Source organism: Suricata suricatta, chromosome 15 (genome assembly GCF_006229205.1).
Source record: "Suricata suricatta isolate VVHF042 chromosome 15, meerkat_22Aug2017_6uvM2_HiC, whole genome shotgun sequence".
In the NCBI taxonomy this organism is placed as follows: Eukaryota; Metazoa; Chordata; class Mammalia; order Carnivora; family Herpestidae; genus Suricata; species Suricata suricatta.
Window position 1 is genome coordinate 24,705,196 of NC_043714.1, and position 24,560 is coordinate 24,729,755.

Consider the following 24,560-nt stretch of genomic DNA (forward strand, 5'->3'; position numbering starts at 1 on the left):
TTATCTATTGAATGACTATTCATATGAGCTTGGATTTAAGAATTCATGTGTTAACTCTCAAGAGTGTTTTGTTTTGTTCTGCTATAGTTCAAAGCCCTTCTTTTGTTTTACCTGAAGATGTCTTGTGTTCCTATCAAGGCTTTCTACAGGTCCCCCATGGAAGAAACTATTCACATATCAAGGTTTGCCAGGCATTTTGTCTACTTGCTCTCAGCATCTTCTCCTTTGGTAGACCCTGATCTCTTACTTATCTATGGATTCTTAGTGCTCAACATACTGAAGAAAATGTTCAGTAATCATTTTCTGAATTGAATGGAGAGGAAGGCTATGGTTGATCATTCCCATTGTTTTAAATTTCAGTTTGTGTAAAGGAGAAGTCAGTTTAAAATGTACTTGAAGAACAGTAAGTAAAAAGATGAAATGTGCAATAATTGAGGAGTTCAGGGGATGAGAAGACAGAACAGGTTTTTTTTTTTAATGTTTTATTTATTATTTTTGAGAGTCAGAGAGAGACACAGCATGAGCAGGAGAAGGGCAGAGAGAGAGGGAGACACAGAATCTGAAGCAGGCTCCAGGCTCTGAACTGTCAGCACAGAGCCCAATTCGGGGCTTGAACTCCAACTGTGAGATCATGATCTGAGCTGAAGTCAACCACCTGAGACACCCAGGCGCTCCAAGATAGAATAGGTTTCAACTGATGTTTCCATAGTTTATGGCTGCATGGATTGTGGCCAGCTTTGTCCTTTCTCTGGCTGCCTCTAGTCTCTGCTTGGGGCCAGCAGGAAACACCAGAGGTGGCAGCACATTCCATGTGATTTAGTGTATTAGATATTAGGGATGATGCTCTTCCCTTATAACACAGTACTCTCCACTGATGATGGCATTCCAGGGACCATGGCAGTCTCCTGGGAAGATATTTATGCTTTTCAAAACACACTCAGAGACCTACGCAGAAAATGGCCCTGCTGAGACAAGTCCATGGGCCTTCCTTATGTAACTCATTAAAAGAAATATGTGGGTAACCAGAGCTGCAGTGCAAGGTAGAGAGATGAATAAGGATCAGCTTCAGAATCTAATTGGTAGTCTTGAAAATCTGTCACTTCATCCTTGCAATACCTTATCAACTTGTGTTGTTAGTAAATTTAATTATCATGCTTTTGATTCCAACTCTCAATTTAAAGAATGAGGTGTTTTTCAAAAGACTGGACTTTAATTTTCTAAGGCTTTTAAAGGATATTTAACCTTTTCCTTGTCAGCATTTCTGAGAATTTTTTATTTATCGTATATGGCCTTAGACTATCATGGAATCTATAGGCAGACCTTCCTTCTCAACTCCCTGCTTAATACTTGAATGCCCATTTGTCAACTTTGAAAACACTGGACTGAACTAAACTCACGTGAGTCTTGGTGGAGTGTAATTTTCCCAAGGATATCTCTTAAGGGTTGTATTGTTAATAGAAAGGTGGACATATCCTCAGTTTTCCATAGCCCTTATGTTTCTTATTCACCATGGGCTTGAAAGAAAAAAAGTAAGCATCGAGAAAAAAAAAAAAGAATTTAGATTTGGGAAGCTTTTTGGTTCTCATATATTTCTAGCTTGGCTTTGGGAAAAGAAGTGAATGTTACTGTTTTCAGACATTAAGTCATTTGGGGATTTTGAGTCTTCTTCCAGGTATCCATTCATGTGTGGAATCAACATAGGCAAGAAAGGAAAGAATAGGGGCCTGATTACTTAATTTTTAAAAATAAAACTGATGAGACAGCAAATGATATTCAATCCTATTAAAGAGGCTAAGCACAGATCTTAAAAAAAAAAAAAAAACTTTACATCCCTTGCATTGGGATTGTGTGATATGGTTCTACAATTCAGGGAGATTGGAAATTACAGAACATCTGCAATGAAATTGGTTTTCTGTGGAAAACTGATGAATCACTTACTGCCAATGACTAGAAGGAAAAGCACTTGTTTATGCCCTTATGTAATGAATTTTTATGAGGTGAAGTTTGCTGTTTATAAAAAATACACTTTAAGCTGCTGTAGATGTAAAATAATAGAATTCAGAGTTCAGAGCAATGCATTACTGCAAAGACAGTCACTAGCAGAATATTATCTGCTTACAAAACACCAAAACAGGGCTATTACTTCTATAATGGAATTAAAAAAAAATCTCATCTACCCAGTTGGATTCTAGAAGAAAAAGTATTTAAAGAGACATAGCTGAAATTGACAGCTCCAAAATTGCATGTATTTTCAGTGAAAAGTTATTAATTCTCTTATTGTGCTCCTGAGTTCCAACTGTGTTTTTCCTCAAAGCAGGAACGCGACAGAACATTTTAAATTAAAAATGGCACTCCTAAGATACACGACAAAAGACAAACTGCGGGTGCTGTCCTCTACACTGTTAAAGAAGTGCTTGAGGAAAATCTCCCACAACAATTTATCAGTTGCTTTGCTCAATATCTGTGAGGGGCTTCATGGTCAAACCCCAAACCTTCTTGCCTTCTTCAAACACTAAGCAACTGGATTGTGCTAGTTACTGTTTTTGGTTTGTTTTTGTGCAGTGTCAATAGAGAGAAAAGAGAGGAGAGGTGAGGTGAGGGGGTCACAGAGATAGACAGAGAGAGAAAGAGATAGAGTCTGTCCTTACTGAACTCAGTCAATTTTGCTTTTTGGAAGTTATCTAGTTGAAACTGAAGAATATTCTAGTAGGTTTGAGAAAGGGCACTAGAAATATCAGATGCAATATTGGATAGGGGGTGCTTGCACTCAAACAATATATTTGTTCTTTGTATTTGGTCTGTAGCAAAGTGTTTTTAAAGCAACTGACCATACTATATTATTTCATAATTTTTGTTGACTAAAAAGGTGCTCTTGGAATTTGATGTGGATTTAAAAGAATCAAGGCTGTCAGGACAGGCATACTGCTTCCTGAATGCTTCATGAGAGATGGTTGGTTATGAAGGAACCATCCTGGGCACCTCTCAGAACAGTGAAGTCTCTGGTTCCACTAATTCAGAATTTTGACCATTTAGATAAAGTCTCAGCTGAAGTTCAGGTTTGCAATGTCTTATTAGTAACCAATCCCTCAAAGTACCTAAGAAATATCAGCATTTTTGTGCTTATATCTGGAAGGAATATAGAATCTTATATCTGGGTTTTGACTCTTGGTTGAGGAAATACAGGCATCTTACAGGCTTAGGTGAATTGATAATATATTCATGTCAATTGTTTTCATCTGGTGTATGAGTTCTAGCTATTTTAAGATAAGTAAACTACACTTATTTTAAAATACCATACTTTATATAAAAATATCAAATATTTTTGGAATATTATATATTATATGGAATCAAGTTTAATATTCAATTTAAAATGTATGAAATAATTCGAACTCTTTCAATAGTTATGGTTGGCCAGAATGGCAGCATTTTATTGTCATCCAAAAAAAAAAAAAAAAAAAAAGATACTCAGGTTTTTTTAGCAAAAAATTTATCTCCTAAATTCACATTAACTTGTTTACTAGCTGTGCAGATGTTTTACCTTTGAATTGAATGAAACAAAACTGACTGCAAGATTTTAAAGAAATAACTGGTTTTGGGGTGTCTGGGTAGCTCAGTCAGTTAAGGGTCCGACTCTTGATTTCAGCTCAGGTCATGATCTCATGGTTCCTGAGTTCAAGCCCCTCATTGGGCTCCAAGCTACAACTGAGGATCCTTGGAATTCTCTTTCTACTCCTCCCTCTCAAAAATAAATAAACTTAAAAAAAAAGAAATAACTGGTTTTGTTGTAATCAAGAAATATTTATTAACATGCTCAATGTAGAAAATTTAGGAAATAAAAGAAAATGTAAAGAAGATTAAAGTTGAATAGTTGAATTACCCAAAGAAATTTACTGTAATATACATATGTGTCTGCTTAGCTCATGGTAAGTGCCTGTTTGTCTCATTTCAAGATATAGATGTGGTTGTTGAGATCATATTTAATATCTAACTTCCTTCATTTTAATATTATATTGTGTGCACTTTTCCCATTTTATATTTGCACTAAATTTTGGTATTTACATGACATGGAGTAATTAAATAGCTATACTATTTCCCTATTATTAAGCATTTGTGTTGTTTCACATTTTTATTATGAATAGTGCTATAGTGCGATTCATTTCAATAAATCTATATCCAATTTCCTATCACTTCCTTGAGTTAAATTCCAAGGTCAATGCATATAAACATGCCCACACCCATTTTTAAAATCAGTTTTACTTAACTAAATAGATTTAGGTTTTAATGACTCTGCTGAATTTGTTAGTGAGGAAAAATTACTGCTAATGAGAAGGAAAGTGAACTACCGATTGAATACCATACTTTTGGATGTTCTGGCCTCAGGAGTGACTTGTATTAATCTTGTCTGAGTTGTCCTAATTGCCAGAAAACTCAAGGCAGTATTAGATGAAGGTCATTGGACAAAATGATAATGATGCTTACTTTTAAGAAAAATGACATTTTAAAACCGTCAGCTTTTTCTTGAAAATAAAGAGAAAATAAGTGACTACTTGGGAACAGGAAGGTATATTGTCTTATTTCATGATTTAATGCTTTTTGAAGGAATAAAAACCCTAGACATACAAGCGAAATACTGGTCAACTTACTTGTGATGATTAGAAACGTGTTCGATCTACCAGTTTTAGCTGGAGAGAACCATGGAGCATCAGTTCTATAGATAATACGGCCATCTGATTTGGCTGAAAAATGTGTTTGGCATTGTTCTGTTGCTGAAAAGATCTTAATTGGGTAACACTTCACTTGTTAAGTGCTGTTGGAGAAAACAGCTTTTTGTTAAAAAGCAAATGTTCTGAGTGAATTAAATTTTTACCTGTAGATGCCAACATAATTTGAAGGCGTCCTCAAATACAATACTAATGCCCCTGCCGTCTTACCCAAATTATACAGAATATAATGTATACTTTATTAATGATTTAAGGTCATTTTTAAAAACTATTTTAATTATTCATTTGGTCCTCAGAGCCTATGTGTCTCTGCTCTGTCACCAGATTGTAGGCTTTTTTTGGTGGTTGTTCATTGTTTAAGTTTTTGTTCAAGTTTTTTATTATTTATTACTGTTAACACACTTGCTTTCGTCAGTTTTCTCCATTCCTCTTAACTGTTTTTCAGGCTGTTGTTGAAAGTTAACTAGAACTCTATTCACGGTAAAGCAGCTGCCAAATGGGGTCTCAAGGAAATAGCTTGAGTAGAGCTTTGCTGTGTGGAATCCATGAAAATATATTTTGGTTTCCCACAGCTTTGTTTACTTCCAGGCTGCTGACCATTTCAGATAGTGACACAGTTACAGAACCACAAACCTAATGGAAATAATGATAACCATTGTTCATACCAAACAATTATTTGCTGTAGACTTTGACTAGGTTTTCTGGCTTTTACTCATATTTAATCACAGGGATCCTTTAAAACTCTGAACTTCTAACTTCACTTCTTAAAATCTTTCAGTGACTTCCTTGTACTTAGAATATATCCAGATTTTTTTTTTCCCATGGCCTTTCTGGCTTGCCCCTGGGCCCCTTCACCTCACTCATCTCCTACCTCTCTCTTGTCACTCATTGCTTACTGTTCCTCAACCAGGAGTGGACTCTCATCTACGCGCTTCGGCACCTGCCGTATCTTTATGCTGGCACCTCTCCACTTGGCTTTTTCTCTCAGCTCATTCCGATGTCTTTTCAAACTTCAGTTCTTCAGAGAGGCCTTCCATGGGTAGTCAGTATAAAACAGCATCCCTTGTACTCTCCACTCCTTAGCCTGTTTTCTTTTATTCTTCAGAGTACTTCCAACATCTGAAATGATCTTCCACACGTATGTATTGTCTGTTATTCCTCCATGAATGTAAACTCTATGAGAGTAGTGGTTTTTATTTATGAGTGAATTTCTGAGTATAGAACAATGCCTATAGGGGCTTAGTAAGTAATTTTTAAAAGAATGATCTTATTTTTATTTCCCGTCAAGGAGTCCTGAAAGGTAGACATTACTGAATATCCATTTCACAGGGCGATCAAGGTGAATCTTAGAGGAATTAAAGAACGAGATCTGAGGCGGGGGTGTTGGGAGCAAGGGAGCAGAACATGCCTTGGGTTAGCTTTGACTGGTATATATTTTAGATATGATCACTGAAGCAACCGGATACATTATATACACAAGGAGCAAATCTGATTTGAGAACAAGTTACATAGGAGAGGAAAAACAATGTTAGTGTAAAAGTTTTTGTTTTCCCAAGGGAAGAGACTCATAGCTGATAGTTAGGTTCTTGAGGCTAAAGCAGAAATAGATCACGCAGCTAAATATGACCCAGTTATACTGCACCTGGAGCCCTGAGACCACCAGGGAGGAAGCACCAGTGTTAAAGTGAGTCTCGTGGCAGTGCACAGGGAGGCAGGGACTGAACGGAGTCAGGGACTGTCAGAGTGTCTTAGCCAGCAGGCCTAGGTCTCTGCAGTGAGTGGGAGTTCCCTGAAGCGGCACTTGAGTGCACAAGTCAATAATAAGCCCAATGGTTTTAAGTTGAACACTGCCATTAGTGTGATGTTTGTATGCTTCCAAGCAAGAAAAACAAAAATGGAAAACTACAAGGAAAAACAATGGAGAGACAGTGCTAAATGCGGTAAACACTAGGCTGGACACCCAGCTCCTCTCAGGACAGATCTGTTGCCCAGCTAGGGGGTGGGGTCAGCAGGCTGCCTCAGCTGCAGAGAAGCCCATGGCCAGTGACCCAGAGGCGTAGGTAAGAGGACCTGACTACTTTGGCGCAATCCAGGCCAATGTACTTTTTTAAAAACCCTTGCAACATCTGCTTCTGCAAAACCCAGTCTGTGATATTCAACTAGCAGAATGTCTCTCTACTGGTACCCTGGCACTAGGAGAGGTAGGCTCTGGTTATCCAGTGATGAGCAGAGCAGTCATACCCCCTGACCCCGTGTGGTTAATCAGTGAGGTGGGAGATATTAAAGAACAATAAAAAATTAAACAAATAAACTGTACGGCCATTAGTGTCTGTAGAAAAACATAAAACTCCCATAATATTGACAACTCTATCAGTTAGCATACATGTAAAATACTATTTTCATGCTAAAATTACAATAGTATGGGCATCTACTCAGAATACACTTTACCAAAATAACACTGTAACAAAATTGTTGGTAACAAAATGTGTTGACTTTATTTAATCCTTTCAAATCTGCAATCTAATAAGTTAATCACTCGGTTATGTCCTTATAGACTGTATGCAGACTGTAGGTAAAAAAAGGCAAATAGGGATCTGTTGTCTTTACCTATGCATCGTCCTCAGTTCCCTCACAGGCACCTCAGTGAACTGCCTACTCTCCCACTACGGGTCCATGTGGCACACGTGAGAATGTCACCCACACAGGAGTGATCCAGAGCAGTCTTCTATCCTGGCTCACAAATGTGGGCATAGTCCCAGACAGACCAATGACCCTGAGTCCTAGACTTAGCTACGACTATCAGGCAGGAAGCCTCACTCCAGCCAGACCAGAGGCCGGCAGAACATCAGTCTGGAGCTTCTGGTGGCCTTTACTTTGCCTGAGACTGCAGCCAGGCAAAGCCCTTACAAGCAGGTTTTAGAGAAAAGCTTAAAATTACAACGGGGGCATCAGACCCCAAGGTTTAAGACCACAAGGCTTTATCTTTGTCAGATTAAGACATTACAACGCCATTTCTGAAAATAAATACACACTCACCCCAGAGTCTCCAAAATTGTTTTAGAATCTAACCTCTTTTCAGGGAGTAGCAAAATGAAAGAGCCTTTTTAGTATTCTGACAAAAACTGTCCATTCCTTTCCACATAAAAAATTGAATGCAATGATTTAAAGAAAGTAATACATTACTGTTTACATAATGTATTTAGAATCCTGTGGTTTCTAGTGATTAGAATTTAGTCGTGCCTGGAAAGGAACAGAAGACGGTGGCCGAGAAGCACCTCCCCTCATAAAAACACCTAAATGGTATGCTTAGCATGGCTAATATTAAGGACTTAAACACAATACAGTTTTCCTCAGAAGACAGTCTTAGTTTCTATAGAGCATTCACTTCTGACATCTCAATGCCTGATTTCAGTGGCTGCAGACTGTGTACCTCTGTGCCACACTTAGGACACGTAAAGTACATGTCAAATAAGAAACTACTCTTAACACAGTAGTAGCAGAAGACATGCTCACATCCTATGGTGTGAGGCATGGTGGGCCACTCCCCACACAGAGAACACTGTTTGCCACCGGTGGCTAATGTACTGTCACCGTCAGGAGCGCCAGTCAGAGGAATGTGCCACGAGGATAACTTAGCTTTCAACTTCTGGATATTAATAAGTGGTAAGAGAAAAATCAGAAACTCCGCAAAACCATGCCAGAGAAGTTCTCTATTCGTATACTCAAAGCCAACCTCACGTACGCTTTGGGGCTTGCAAAATACAGAACGAATGCCTAGGAGACGTTCTGTCAAGGTTGCAAACTTGCCCCTCTGAAGGAACACCAGGAAATTAATCAGCCCACCTAATTTCAAAAGTCCAACCACGATGTTCACACACCGCCTGGCTTTCCCAAAAGACGCCACATGGCGGTTTCGAAACAGGTCGTAGCAGCGCTCCTCCAACCACGTGCCACCGACTGTGCACACAGCGTACCACAGCTTCTGATTCCTGCTCGGGGGCTGGTACCTCAGCTTCGGGGAAAAGTCGTTTTTGTACTGCATATTCAAAACGGACTGTCCCACGGTGGCATTTTTAGAGTAGATGGTGAAGCGCCACAAGAAGAGCCACAGGAACGCTTTTGCCTCTGGTTCAAAGCGGGCCAACAGCCCTGGCTGAAATCCATGAAGGCACTGAGTAAACTGGGACCAAACCAGCTGCTCTAGGGCCTTGTTTAGTTCAAGCGCATCCAACTGACTGATTCTTAGCACTCTACTTATCCTCTTCGTGTTCTCTTCTCCCGAAGCCATGTCATCTCCGAAGGTCTCTAGGGTAAAGTACAATTAGGGAACATCAGACGTTTGCAAGCTCGTACCATCTCCACAACTTACAAGTCTGCACCTGTGCTACACCAAGGAGCCAGGGTCCACAGGTGGGGGCAGGTGTCCAACAGCACCTCTTACTGCAACCTTCTTCCCTCTCTCCTTTCCCCTTTTGTTCTTTTCCTCGCTTTTTTTTTCCCTTTTTGGATCCTCCTCATCAAAGGAATAACTGGTGTAGCAAGTTGCAACTTTTCTCCACAAATTACCTCCAAGTAGTCTCCTTGGTCAGATATTTCAGGAGGGAGATCATAAAATCCTGATGCTAACAGTGATGAAGCTAAATAATAACATGAGTAATGGAGAAATACATGAACCTAATAAATACAGTGAATTCTATGGAACATTCCAACAGATGGTAAGTCAAGACCCCACTTTAACGGCCAGCACTCTGCTAACTCCAAAGGCATATTTTTTAAGAAGTCATTTCGTCTTTCTGAAATACGTCTTATATCCATATAGGAAGTTAGGAGACGAAATTAAACGCACAATCAGGGTTTATTACCCTATCACACTACTGTAGAAAATAAATATAGCACAAAGCAACATGAGTGCAGAAATGCTGTTAAATTATTAAGAAGGTAAGATACTAAGAAGGTACATATCACATAGTGGTTTTTCCTAACGATTATTTTTGAGAGAGAGCATGTGAGTAGGGGAGCGTAGAGAGAGAGGGGGAAAAGAACCTGAAGCAGGTTCTGCTGATAGCAGTGAGCCTAATGTGGGGCTCTAAATCATGAACTGTGAGATCATGCCCTGAGCCAAAGTCGGACACTCAACCAACTGAGCCACCCAGGCACCCCCATACAGTTTTCTAAGAAAACTATGATGTAAAAATATATACTAGGACCATTTTACACATACACTAAAGAATCATATTGGTGCTAAGGGGACAAAAATCCCTTATAGAAACAGAAAAAGCTGATTAGTAGTTAGCTAGGTATGACGGACTTATTAAATGCCTATTACGTACAAGCCACTCAGTGGCTGCTGTTGTCAACGAGTGGACAGACCACTTCAGACACTTTACTTCCTATTAAAGAACTGGTCAATCAACTATAACAAGCAATCTATTTCTCAAACGAGCCCTGAACACATGGAGCTGGATCACGCATGGCTGCTGGGCCTTAAAGGGCCTGGTGAACTAACAGAACACTAGGTTACCGAGAGAGGGAAGTGTCCCACTGAAGTGCACTGTCACCAATGGTGTGGCAGTGGTGACCTTGGACAAGTCACTGTACCTAAGCTCTGCTTTATTTTTTCACTTACAAAATTGAGGGCCCAGATAAACTGACCTCTAAAGTCCTTTCAAATTCTATTTATGATTTTTACTAAAAACTTAAATGTAATTTGCTAGGAGTTAAACGACTAAAAGGTATAGCCTACTATAGAGTTTGTACCTCTTGAAAGAGGGAATATCTTTGACAAATAAAGAGGTTTGTTTGTTTATTTTGACAATTACAAAGGTTTTTAAGAGGGATGTGTTAAAATTATTCACGGGTCCTAGATGACTCAGTGGCAGAAGACTACATGCTTTGCAAGTTCAGGCACAGAAAACAAAAGTGCCTATTAAATAACAGGTTGTGTAGTGCTGCTTTCTTCCCAAACCAGATATTTGACAGGAATACTTCTATCCCACGTCATCTGCCTTGTGGGGTGATCTCACCTCTGCTCCCTTCCTGCAGCTCCCTGAAAATTCCACAGCCTAGAGCTACGTACGGCAGGGGGGGGATTTGCTGCAAGTTCTATAAAACCCTTGCTTAATACTAGCCATGAACTACAGGAAAAGAAGAGGGTTAAGACAGAGTTCCCTTTCTGCTCTACAAATCTAATCAGTCCTCAAGGTCTGCTCTTTGCCCCAAATATCTTTCTCATCCATTCACTACTCTTCCCCCTGTAAGCCTCCTCCTAAATTCTGGCTGCCCCCATCTCTTTGCTGGATTACATATGATTGGTCCATCCTACCTTTTAGCTTTTTCAGTGCATTTCCCACACTGAAGTCTTTTGAACACACAATCTTATGACCCACAGTCATAAGATGTCCCCTTCTCTAGTTCCCTAGTAAACATTTATGGTCTGTTTCCTCCATCTGGAACAGTATGTTCCTGTTTTTTAATTGAAAAACTCAGTTTTCAGTTTTTAAGTACTAAATTTTCAAGTAATGGCTTATGCATCACTTCCTCTTGACTCCCCAAATTGGGGTTGGTCCCTTTCTAGCTGTTCCCTTAGCACTCTGTTCTTCTACTTTCTTGGCCTTTATGTACCACACACACACTAGTTTTAAACTGTCTGTTTCCTACACTAGAGGATGCAGCCTGTGGCGAAGACTGAGTCTTGTCACGGTTGAGTCTTCACAACTCACATAGTGCCTGGAACACAAAATATAAGTTACACATACTAGATGAATAGGATAAAGTCAGGGGTAGGTGAAGATAGGAAAGACAAATTTCTACCCATTAGCCTTCAAAATGATTTCAAATGACCATGTCCAGATTGTTGATTATTATCTACTTCAACATGTTTGTTGTACATCTGCTATTTACCAGGTAACGTGTCAGAGCTCGTGATGTAATGGTAGAACTGACAACAGTCTCAATCCCTGCGGAGACTATGACGTAGTGTGGTGGGGGGCTGGGAAGAGCGTGCTATATAAAATAATAAATGGGCAATAACAGTAAGGTGCAATGAGTGATATGCAAGGGGCAACTCAGGGCATTATTCTTAACACTAGACCTCAGAAGGTGAGAGAAGGCTTCCTGGAGAGGTACCATCTAAGCAGCTACCTGAAAGATTAGCAGTGTCAGCACGGTAGAGGAAGGGGAGAATGCCATTCCAAGGAAAGGGTGAGCAGGTGACAAGGCCTGAAGGTGCACGGACAAGAGGCTGGAAAGGAAAGGAGACCAATGGTAAAGGCCCTAACAGCCAAGTTGGGGAGGTTGTATTGTATCAAAATGTTAATGGGAAGTCACTGAATAGTTTTAAGAAAATAACTAATCAAAGTTGCATTTTTGACAGCCTGTTCTGGCCACGTTCACAATGGATTTGAAGGTGAAAAGACCTGAGGCATAGAGACCACTTAAGATGGCTGTTAAATGATTATTAAAGTGATCATTGAGAAAATAATGATGGTATAAATTATAAAGATATCAGAAGGGCTGGAGAAAAACAGGTATCTTTAAAGCTATGAAGAGGTAGAACTGACATGATTTAGGGAGAAATAAGCCAAGAATAACTGACTGGAGTAATTGAGTGGATGGCAGCCCAATTCTCTGGAAGAGGAAACACAAGCAGTGATATAGGTTTGAAGGGAAAGTAAGTAGTTTTAGAGATATGAGGCTTCCATGAAACAGCTGGAGTTGGGTAGGCAGTTGTGTGGGGTTAGGAGAGAAAATCTGAGTGTACATTTTGAGTGTGGGGTCCCTGTCCTAGGACTAATCTGTTTTAAATCTATGCACTCTACTTAAGTGCTAAGATCAGGAAGGCAGTGAACTAAACAAGATCAGTAGATCCTGTCCATTTAGAAAACACTCAGCTTTCTTTTTAACAATATAATCTCCTAGTTTTCCTGTTCCAGCTACGCTACCATGGTTATGCCCACTGACATCGCCTACGTCCTGGGGCTTCCAATCTTCCTATGCTGCGGTGCTCACGTCAGTCCTGTAGTCTCACTGCTCTTCTCTGCTAGTGGTTTCCACTCTTGAGTGTTCATCATGATCATCTGCATTTCTTAGAATGCAATATTTCACTTCCAGAGTTTCTGATTCAGTAGGCCTAGAATGGGAGTGAAGAATTTGCATTTCTAACAAGTTTCCTGGTGATGCTGAGAATGACTGGGTTGGTCCACCCCAAAGCAACCTTTGTAAATTTTTGGTCTATCTATCATCTATATAGCTCCGTGCTGCCTGCCAGCCCTCTCACTCATTTCAGTTCAGTTCTCATCCCTACATTCACAGTGGATGTTACAAATCTTGCACGGTGCTTGGCTTTCTCTTTCTTCAGTTAAAGTAGATCTTGGTGAGATTAGAGACCACACTCTATGACCACTGATACATCTTAGACCGGCTAGGTGCTTAGGATGCAGAGATAACAAAACATTTTAGGGTGCCTGGGTGGCTTAGTCGGTTAAGTATCCAACTCTTGATTTCGACTGAGCTCATGATCTCACGGTTTAGGGGTTCAAGCCTCGCACTGAGCTCTGTGCTGACAGTGAGGAGCCTGCTTGGAATTCTCTTTCACTGTTTCTCTCTAAATAAAAAAATAAACTTAAATTTAAAAAAAAATCCTTGTTCTCATGTCAGGACCCCAATCAAGGTCTAGCAAGGGTGGCAGGCAAGTAAACAACTAGGGTAGTAACAGAGGTATAAGGTATCACAGGTTCTCAAAGACAATATATTTAATATTTTGAAGTTATTTCAGTAGAAAAAGAATTCCAAAATTCATGCAAAAATCATCAATAAATAAGATTTTTTTTCACTTTTTTCTGCAGTTTACAAATTTTCTCTAACTTCCATCAGTTATGTAATTGAAGAAATAAACTAGAATTTAAAAAAAAAACCCCATAAACAAACCAAAATCCACAAAATTCTTTGCCTACACTTACCAAATCATTTGTTTCTTACCTCATCATTACTTCTGGGATAAAGTACAAACCTCTCAGACCTAACCTAGTCCAGTTCTGTCTCTAGCTCTTTAATTCCGTGCCATCCTTCAGTCCTGACTCTGCCTTTTCTCACGCACCTAAAACACTTACCTTCCCTCCCAACTATCTCCACTGCCCTCAACTCTCTGCCATTCACATTCCAACTCTACTTCAGTATTTTTTGTGAAACCTTCATAACTATCTCCAACTCCTATTATCACCCCCTTTAACTCTGGCAGCAATGGTCTGTGTCACTCACTTGAGTTCTCAACCACCTGTTCTGTGATTTCTGTCATGTCAGTGCATCTTCTTTCCCTGAACCAGTTAAGGAAAAGTGCCTTATCTTATGCTTTTTGCTCAAAGCACTCGCCACCTACAAAGTGACTGATTTCTAGCTCAGTTTTCTTCATGTAAAATTCTATAATCATTCATACATAGTATGTGGGCACATGGCAAATGTGACTTCTCTACTGTAATGGTGGCTACAACTCTGTACCCAGATTTCACATTCTGTGGTCAGCAAGGTAAGGGAACCTCTCTTATTGTCAAATTACCCTTGAAAAGCCCTGACCTTACTGGACATGGATACAAGTCCAACATTACCAGATTCCTCTTCTTACGTCTCTCACACCCCCAAAATTGGACTGGATGGATTATTTTTTTTCAGTTGAGTATCAGATGAAATCTATGGCTTATTGTTAGAGAATCACTTGTGGCAATTTATGTTATTTTGAAATACTAGAGTCATTGTCAGTTCTGCACTGTGGTAGATGAATATGTTATTAATTATAGAGTTTACCACAAAGATGGGCTCACTGTAGCTGCTCAATAAATGTTTGTTGAATCTATGCACAATGGAATGGGTAGTTTGGTAGTTAATCAGTATACTGACTGAATACTGTAGGAGAACATACAGATGAACTGGGTGGTGAGGGAACCTCTCTCCAGGTTCCTTACTTATATTTACTGAAAGACTGGTCAGAGGGAGTGGTTTCTCAGAAGAATCATCTATTTCAAATACCTCATTTCTGGAGCAATCATACTTAACATTTAGCAAAGACAGGAATTTTTAATGGCTGCCAGAAAAGGAGACTCAACACACTCTCTAACCAATTCAACATTTAACAATCCTTATTATCAAAAAAATTCTTTCTTATCCCTTCTGTTACAGTTTAATGTTTCCCCCCCTTTCCTCTTTTTCTCCCCAGGCCTGGCCTCAGTGTAGATTAAGAACAGCTGGGCTTGATCTCCTCCCTACATAATGGACCAAAAGACTATCATTAAACTGTTCTTTAGCCTTTGGTTTTCCAGATGAATAATTTCTCTATTTTTTGTTTTAGGTTTCACTTTCCAACATTTTAGTCATTTTTGTGACTTCTTTTAGTTGTAAACATAGAACAGACACTGTCCACTACACATCATAGTTAGTTCAAGTAGAATACCCCTCCTATGCTCTATATTCCTATGCAGGCAACTGTGATAGGGTAGAAAAAAATCAGATTTAAAACCAATCAGACCCAAGCTCAAGTTCCAGCTTTGTCACTTACTTGCTATGTGATCTTAAAAAAAAGTCATCGCCCTTGGATTCTTCAAAAAGTTGGAAATAACAGCCATCACACAAAGTTGCTGAGATTAAACCAGATAATGTTATGCAAGTGGTTTGGAAACTGGAAGGTATTATTATTACTATATTATTGCTTCTTTGGCTAGGGATGGGCATAAGAAGAAAAAAGACTCTGAGTTGTTTTTGGCAAATTTATTTCAAATGACTGAAATTTTCATTATTACTCATACTAATGCCTCAACCAACCTGTGGTCAAGAAATTTTTTTTTCCAGGAAATACTGACTATAAAATTAAAATGTAATTGTGGCAGTTAAATAGTGAACATGATGTCACCATGATGTGTGACTAGGCGAGAAGGGGCAGGGACATGGTTCAGTGGAACTCATCACACTCTTGTATCTTATCTGAAAGTAAATGATGGAGGGGAAATTCTGAGAGAATGGGGATGGGTCACACCTCCTAGGTATGCCTAGGTTATTTAACCCTCATCAATATGGTAATACCTATCGTTTGGAAGTGTTATGCCTAAGATTTCAATATCGTCCCCCAAAACCAGAGACGCCAGGGAGACTGAGTCACGCATGCAAAAGCAAAGGGCTTTATTACGGGCTTAGGCTGGCCGGGCCTAAACTCAGGCTCACAGACTTCACCAGCGCGGTGGATCCGTGCTGCGAGCCCCGAACAAAAGCGGGGCAGGGCTTTTACGGGTTTTGGGAAGGGGGAGTTACAGGAAATCGTGACACAGCTACAGTGATCCAATCATTATCGCCTAACATCATTGGCAGTAACTTTAATCATACACATTGTCCAGAGTGTTACTTTTGGCGGGACCCAATCACATTTAGAGTGTTAACCAATTACAGAGTGGACCCAGGACCCAGGACCCTCACCTAGGGTGTAACTAGCCTTAAGCAATAAGTGATTATCTATAGCTTCTAACTCTAGGCCTGCCCTTAGAAATGTTAAGCATTTTAGCTGGCCGCTTCTGATTGGGTGTTACTAGGGTGGTCCCTGGTTGAGCAATCTATGCCCTTTTATTGTCTAGTGATTCTGGGAAACCCTAGGCCTCCAAGGTCAGGGGAAACTTGAAGCCTGTCATGGAGTCAGTTTGATTCAGACCTGCGTCCTTACAGAAGCAAGGAAGCTTTAGGAATGCACACTGATATCTGACTCTAGGGTGCTTTGCTGAACAGGACATGGTACAGACAGTCCAGATGGGCATCCAACCCTGGTTCATCACCAACACATGAAAATATGTTCCTCTTCCTTTTCTGCTTCCTCTTTTGCACAGATACAGTTATTCTAGAAATGTTGGCTTTAGGGAAGGGCAAGGCCCCGGAATAGAAGAAACTGATAACACAGAAATAACTAGAAATTCAATCAATCTGATTATAGACTTCTCTTCCCTCCACTGCTGTACAATAATAATTGCCCATTTATGACTGAAAAATGTCATAAATACCTTTGAAAGTCACATAAAGTTATTCTCAATATAATGTAACAGAAGTGTTTTTGTGAATCCTAATTTTCTGACAAGTGGCTCAATTCAACCAACAGTTTTTGGGCACTCACCAAATGCCAGGCAATTTTCTAGGTACCAGGAATTCAATCCAAACACTTAAGTTAATCTCAGTTAACTTCCTTTTATTCAAGCATTTTTAAAGAAATAGGATGTTACTATGACCAGGACTAGCCACTGATCTCTGAAGCATATAATGAATCTATGAAGGATCACAAAACTCTCCAGGTAGAAAACAAACAAAAAAATGGCATTTAAGACACAAGAACAAGTTGCGCAAACCCCAGAAATGTGCAAGCCATGAAACCTGGCCATAGTTTATGTGGGAGATGTTGGGATGGGTTCCAACGTGAGCTGCATCCTTGGCTATTTAATTCCCATCACTGTGGCTGTGCTTGTTACCTACAGGCAAAGAATCAAGTCATCTGCTATGACAGGAGAGCCTGGCTGAAGACTTAACCCACTGCAAAAAGCCCACTTTAAGGAAACTGCAATGATTTCATAAACATGAATAATCACTGAAGAGAAGAGACATAACAAGATATATTTTTAAAAGATTAATCTCATAGCAGAATTCAGTAAGGCTGAAGAAAATGAAGGCTGCAGTTCAGAGACCAGTTTTAGGATTCCTGCAACAATGCAAGGCCTTTAACTGCCCTTAACTGAGATGCTAATAACTTTCTGAACAAGTTAAAGTAATGCAAGAACTAATCAAAATCAAAAGAAGATTATGGCACCCTTACATTTTTGAATCAAAAAACCCCAACCTTTTTTTGGTAAACTAGTACCTTCCTGGCTCTGGTATAGTGATTGTTATCCATTCCCAACTAATAGCCAATCTATTTCTACTTACTTTCAGAAATTTAATTTAAGTAAGGTTTAACAATCCCCATTTATTGGTTTTTGTAGTCTAATATCTAGGTTCACAAAAGTAGGCTCCAACTTGAATAGTTAAAAAAAAATACAAAACAATCTTTTTTTTTTTTAATAAGCTACGATTGTTCAGCATTGAAACAAACACCATCAGATTTAGTTCAAATTGATTTTTCTGAAATGCCAAAAACAGGCAATACCTTTTCCTATTCTACCATGACGTCTCATTCTTTTAATACACAATTCTATAACTCTTTTCCTTCCCAATCCCCACTTCCCAAACTATACTAATTTAAGATCTGAAGGGCCAACTCAGGGGGATGCATTTATGGCCATGCAAAGAGACTTATAAAAATAATTAAAAGTATAATTGGCACTAAACAATATGTGTTTAGTGAAGGACACTCTATGTTAAGAGTATGTGAAAGAGATGCTCAAGGCAAAGTATGGCATCTACAGGTTAGTGTGATTAACCTGTCACATAAATATGTTTAAGACAAAATGATCTAACACTACAAACTATTAAAAAGGTCTCCTGCTGACATTTTATCACTAGACATGTCACACTGCTTTTCTTTCACAGAAAAGAAAAAAGAAAAAACTCGAAATTCATTTAGTAAGAGCTTATCCCTTAAATAACTCATCCTTTCATGCTTTCCATTCCCCCAAATAAAACTTTGTCATCTAATCACATTCCAAAACCAAAACAAATGATTGCATCTCACTAAAGAAGGCAGAATTTTCCCGATGTATTTCAGAGTTTCTATTGAGTATAGTACAAATTATGAATGAATATATTTTATTTAAAACCTGTTATTGACAGAAATCTATCAATAATAATATGGGTATTGTCAAGGGCTTGTCAATATTAATGTAATTATGATTAAGGGGATAACATGGATTTTTAGCTATAATACCAAGTAACATCTCCTACATTGCTGCTATCAATATACACATTATTATTGACCTGTTCCAAGACTCTCAGTACTAGATGTATTACCATTAGGCATATTTGTCAATGCATGCTGCCTATAAAAATTCTACGTTTAAATTTACAGTCCTGTAACCTCTGTCAGCAGAAACATGTGATTCCCAAGTAATCTCTAAGGTATCAAACCATCTATGCACCCACTGCTAGGCTATCCTTTCTCAGATCCACAATAACTAACTAATTTTTAGTATGACAACGTCAGTGCCACACTATCCTAAAGGTTCTAGTAATCAAAATGGATGCGACAATACATCCATTTTTTTCCTTTTAGGTATGAAAAAATTGCAAATGAATGGTTTCATATTATGAAGGTATGTGAATAAAGTTCCAGAACTGGAGATCTTAAGTTTTGAACCTACACCCTACTATTTTATTTCCTTTGTGTAGTCAGATAGATTTACTGTCCATTGTATTGAAATCAATACTCATAAATGGGACATGCATCAAAGAGGGATTTAACAGGACACCGATTCCCAGAACACATTTCAAACATGAACAAAAGGGAAAAAGCTATGACTAAGATCCATTAGGACACTGTGACCTCTGGCACTGTGAATAGGCCTAGAAATCAACAAGAAGAAGTTCAAATCCCACTTCTGCCACAGGCCTGCTAAATGACTTGTCACTATTCTGTTGTTCCTCTCTTTCATCAAATATAAACTAAGTTTCAATAGTTTATAGATATCCAATGCTATAAATCCCAACTGTGATCTTTGGGGTACAGACAAGACATGTGAAATTTAAAAATTCTGTTGTGGACAATAGACTTCTAAATTACTCTTAAATGTAATCCTCATCAAAATCCAAATAGGATTTTTCTTTTGAAGAGTGGTAATGAGTACTCAACAATATGTTTCTAAAATATATCTGAAGGATAAACTCCAAAGTAGCACAAATTGCTCAAAAAGATGAACAATGATAAGTAACTTGCCATACATACATATATATATATATATATAAAGAAATTTGGGAAGAAAAGGGAACTCAACTCAAACACTACAATCTTCAAGACCACAGTGAGCTGTACACAAGTGAGTACTCTCCCTATTACATTCATGATGTACTTATTCAAGTACCTAAAACTAGCAAAAAAGTTTCCCTGTTTTTTTCAAACCTTAAAACAGAATTTCCAATACCTTGGCCTAGCTTTACAAATACATTTTTAAGAGAAAAGCATGGCACTCATAATCTCTTCTTTCAGAAAGTTGATACTTTTGAGTCTTCAAGAGAGAAAGCATGTTGTGAAAATAAAGAGCAGATGTTTGAGTGAATATGGGGAAAGACAGTTCAACTGGTTCTGATTAGTTCTGTATTTCAGTCCGCGTTCATCAGCAGGCTATGTGCCTGGACAAGTCATTTTACCACACTATACTCTCTAGCAGTTAAAAGATATAAAAAACCAATTTAAAAAAATCAACTATGAAAAGTCTACCTATCTCAAGTCCTCATAGGAACTGTTTCAGGAAAGCTTGGAAGAGGAAGAAAAAAACAAAAGAACAGCCATTTCCACTACTGAAATAGTAATGTTGAACATGAGTTTGAAAAAGGCTAGAGAAAGAAATCAGAACAGAACATGTGAGACAAAGACATAATCATAGAAAAAAATAGCAAAGCATTATAGAAGATACTCCCTACCAATTTATGAATTTACTACTGTAGTAAATATATACCATTTGCCAGTTATCAACTGCTAATAAGGAACTACCATAGCTAAGTATCCTCTGCAAAATTAAATATTAAATCATTTAAACTTTACAATATTAATCAAAGAGGTTCTTTTATCATTTATGTTTTAAAACAAGGAAACTAAAGCACAGAGAGAGAGATTTGCTGACTTGTGTAAAATCCCATAACTAGAAATGGCAGAGACATGCACTCAACTAGTGTCTTCGACTGACAAGGTGGTGACAGGCCTAAAAGATGAACATAAACACCTTAGGAGCACAACATGACATGCAAATAGGGCTATTTTAAAGGCTAAGAACTATTAAGAGCATAGGCCTGAACTACAGCAGAAATTACAATCCAAGGATAAACAAAGAGCCACATGAAACAACCAGATCTTTAAGTACTCTATACATTTAGAAAAAGGCTTTAGAACCTAAGAGAATTTTAAATGACTTTCAAATTACTGGCATTGCATATTTTATGGCATGCAAGACAATATGGAAATATCCACAAAGGAAGAAAGGTATTATTAGCAATAGAAAAGGGGGAAGTATCACGGGATACATTATTACATGCAAGGCATTATGTTTTCTTTACCTTCTTTATCTCATTTAATCCTCACCACACAGTAAATACTATCATGTCCATTTTAAGAAGAAAAAAGTTAGGCTTGGGAAGATCAACCACCTGTTTAAGGTCAGACTGACAATCAGTACATTTCTGGTAAACACGAGAGGAACTGTGGAACACACAAAGGAAGTTAGGAAGTAGTATGGATGTGTGGTAAACTTGGAACAAATTCAATCCCACAGAGCTCAAAGCAAATTTTTTCCCCTCATGATCACTCACAAAACCAGACTTCCAGTCAAGCTCTCAGGACTGTAAAATGGGGAACGAAAGTACAGGAATGTGGTGAAGTTGCCCGGGTTGCATCTTGTCTCCGTTCTCTCTTCCTGACTCTATACATGTGGTCAGAGAACCATGCAAAGAGATGAATGTCAAATCTGAACAAAGAGAATATGTGGGTGAAAAAAGTGAGGCGTGAACCTTCATTTAACTGTTACGAACACACACTAGATGCAGAGTAGAGGCCATGCCAATTCCTCTATTACTAGAAGGGCACGGTTATGCATCATCAAAACAGAACTACTCTACAGCCCTTGGGGTTTTTTTGTTTGTTTGTACGAAGAAAAGACAACTTGGATGAAATTTTATCTCACCTTATTGACAGGCAGTTAAGAAGAAAGAGCTGTGAAAAAAAAAAAAAAGGAAAATGTATTAAATAGAATAAAAAGCAATACAGAAAAGGATATTCAGATTTCTCAGACGGTAAAAGTTGACAAGTTGATGAACAGTACACGCCAGGAAGGACAGAGTGTGCTAGACATCTTTTCCCCGCCTCCACTTCCGTGCAGAGAAATGACAGTGCTGGTATTCGCAGTGCCAGGATTACATGGGGCAAATGGAGCAGGACAGAGCTTTTCTCCAGAGGTTTCTTCCACATTCCAAAGGAACTGAAGAGGAACATGGAATGTTTAGAAACTGCTGTCATTTCACAGGAAAGAGATAAAGGGGACATCCAATTTGCTTCGGAGTTTCTCAAGATAATCAAGGAAGGAAAAAAAGGAGCAAGTGATTCAGAGCAGAACTTTTGTCCAGAAATAAAGATTGTGCATATGCCATACATTTTCCTTGTGCTACAGGCACTTGAGCTCAGTGGAGTGCAAAAGAGAAAGACAATTTAAAATTACTAGATGCTCTGAGGAAAATACGGGACTAGTCCTCAAAGCGTAAATTTACTCGTAATGTCATGTTGGGCAACACTGCTAATATCTTTAAGATTCAGTTACTTTAATATGTAAAACACAAAATACCCACAGTCCCCTACTGCAAAGATTATAATGAACTTCAAAAATAAGCAAAAATTGTGTATTAAAATACAAGGGTAGGAAGAAGAGACAAAAAGAATTATGATTCTGATCACGAAGAATTAAATTTGAAATTTGTACTTATTAAACAATGAGACAATACAAATGTTTGTGGCTTTTAGAAATGAATTAATCATGAATTTATCTTTTACTATTTAAAAAACTGTACTAATCGAATGAATGCACATTGGATACAAATGAAAAATTACCCTAAGAAACAGAATCTTAATGCTAGAAGGAAATGCATATCATCTCCTCTAAGATATAAATTTAATCTTCTTAATTGAAACATTGTTTTTCAAACAGAACACATAAAATAGCTGCTCTTGTAAAATATAGCTGAGAGTCGGCTTGCCTTCTCTGTCCCCTGTGTGGCTCCAGGAAATTTCTACAGAAATTCTTCTACAGAACAGATTTAAAGCCACAGATTGACTGACACCCCTAATTTCTAAAAATGAAGAGAATAAGGCCACAAGGCAGGGCTGGTCAAACAGAACCAGAGTCAGGACTAACATTCAATTCTCTTGACTTAGTCTAGCATTCTCTTTACTGTGTCCTGTTACTTCCATTTTCTTCCTTCTTTTTAAGGGGAGGAGGGGGGATCTATACATATATATAAACGTATATATGTAATATATAATATGTATATATAAAAGTTCCTTTTATTGACTTTGTAAAGAATTCCATTATCTCTTTTCTTACCAATCTTCTTCTGACTCAAGATCATTAAAACTCTACTGTTTCTGGATACAAGTAATTGATAATGTGGGCAGATCAGAGAGAAGATAAAGTGAAAAAGTCAGCCATCCCAAGTCTATTTTGTTCAGGGTTAACTAAAGTTAATACATTAGGGGAAGATGTTTAGACTGTAAACTGTAGTGTGGATAACGTTTCAATCTCCCTGTAATTACCTGAAATTGTTAAGCAAAAAAATTCTCAAGGGGCATCACAGACTAGCAGAACGTGTTAAATGTGAGCATTCAACAACCTGATTTTGTGAAAAGCCCTTTAATTAAATTTGATGTTCTGGGAAATGGGACCTAAAGAAATAAGTAAAGAAACAATGACTTTCACTTTAAGTACCAGAAGCAAAATGTCAATTATTCTCACAGTTATCAGAAATCAACGTTAAATATAACAAATTCATGGCAAGCAATTACGCAAGAACATTGGCGACAACTCTTCCTCCCCAAGAAAATTAAAACTACTTCTAAGTTCACAAGCTTTCAAAAGGTTAGAAACTTAGGCATACTCAACTTATTTTTGCACCAGATATAACAGTTTACATGAACCATAGGATATAAGTAGTTTGAACACTGCGTAATTCTTAAGCCATTCATAAGGAGTTAAATCTCACCACCGCCAAGGGTGCGGAAAAGATTCGAAGTGTCTTAGAAAAAGTCCCCTCGTGGAAGCCCCAGGAACTCAAGTGTAGCTGGGTTTGTCTGTCTGTCTTTCTTTTTAAGGGTGCGATTCTACGATTATTTTTAGGAGCCCGGGCTTGCTTCAATGCTTTTCTCAAAAATCACACTTGATTTTGCTTTTTCCAGGACGACTGGAAACCAATAAGCAAGGAACCTGAAGCTAAGGGCGACGGCGACAAGGTCGCGAAACTGCACGCCCTCCCGGCTGTAACCAAGACCGCGGACTGCGCTCCGGTTCTCTCCGGCAGACACTGACCTTACGAGTCTGCGAACCGCCCCCGTTCCACGTAACTTTCTCTGAAACATTCTCTGGGAAGCCTCCTAGCAGAACCTGGATTACCCAGGCTTCCGGAACTCGCGGGCTTCCGGAGCGACGCAGGACCCGGAAGTGTCTGAGAAAAAAGAGGAAATGAAACCAACGAGGACTAAGCTTCGGAGCCTCGCGGAAAGCCGGGGAGGGCCCAGCAACAGCGAACGCCGGCGCCCCGAAGGGCCGAAGGGCCGAAGAGCCGAAGAAGACACAGGCGCGCGGTGATTGGTCGGCTGGCCATTCGGAGAAAGACGTATCTGATTGGCAGGACAGTCGCGGACCCGTCAGCCCCGGGTCGGGGCCGCTCGCTGGGAGAGGCCTCTGTGTCAAGAGGCCGCGGGGAAGCCGGGGCTCTCCGAGGACAGGATTTGTCCTGCCCTCGGACGGCGCGGCGTGCCGCCGGACAAGCGCCGCCGAGTGGCAGCGGGGCGCCTCAACGCCTGCCGGGCTCCGGCTAGCCCAGGGCGGAGGACTCGCAGCGGGACGGCCGCTGGGGGAGGGAAGCCCCGGGCTGGGCTGGGCGGGAGCGGCAGTTTCGGGGGCCCGGGCAGTTCAGCGGCGCGTG

General features: G+C 39.2%; 1 protein-coding gene across 5 annotated transcripts; it reads right to left on the reverse strand.

Moving 5' to 3' along the window:
• Nucleotides 1-5,968: 5,968 nt before the first annotated feature.
• Nucleotides 5,969-24,113, reverse strand: PEX2 (peroxisomal biogenesis factor 2). 5 transcript variants are annotated; one of them, XM_029923591.1, is made up of 4 exons: nt 23,942-24,085; nt 21,554-21,582; nt 21,183-21,337; nt 5,969-9,026 (listed from the first exon to the last, which is right to left on the reverse strand). In XM_029923591.1, the coding sequence occupies exon 4, from the start codon at nt 9,007-9,009 to the stop codon at nt 8,092-8,094; it is 918 nt and encodes a 305-aa protein (XP_029779451.1). In that variant the 5' UTR covers nt 9,010-9,026; nt 21,183-21,337; nt 21,554-21,582; nt 23,942-24,085; the 3' UTR covers nt 5,969-8,091. The 5 variants fall into 5 exon arrangements, 4 of the variants coding, with proteins under 4 accessions (XP_029779451.1, XP_029779452.1, XP_029779450.1 ...); XM_029923592.1 differs by lacking the exon at nt 21,183-21,337 and adding an exon at nt 21,692-21,847; XM_029923590.1 differs by lacking the exon at nt 21,183-21,337.
• Nucleotides 24,114-24,560: the final 447 nt, after the last annotated feature.

What these genes read in the sequence shown, in the direction of transcription:
- PEX2 (XM_029923589.1), bottom strand. Translation starts at nt 9,009, where the DNA reads ATGGCTTCGGGAGAAGAGAACACGAAGAGGATAAGTAGAGTGCTAAGA.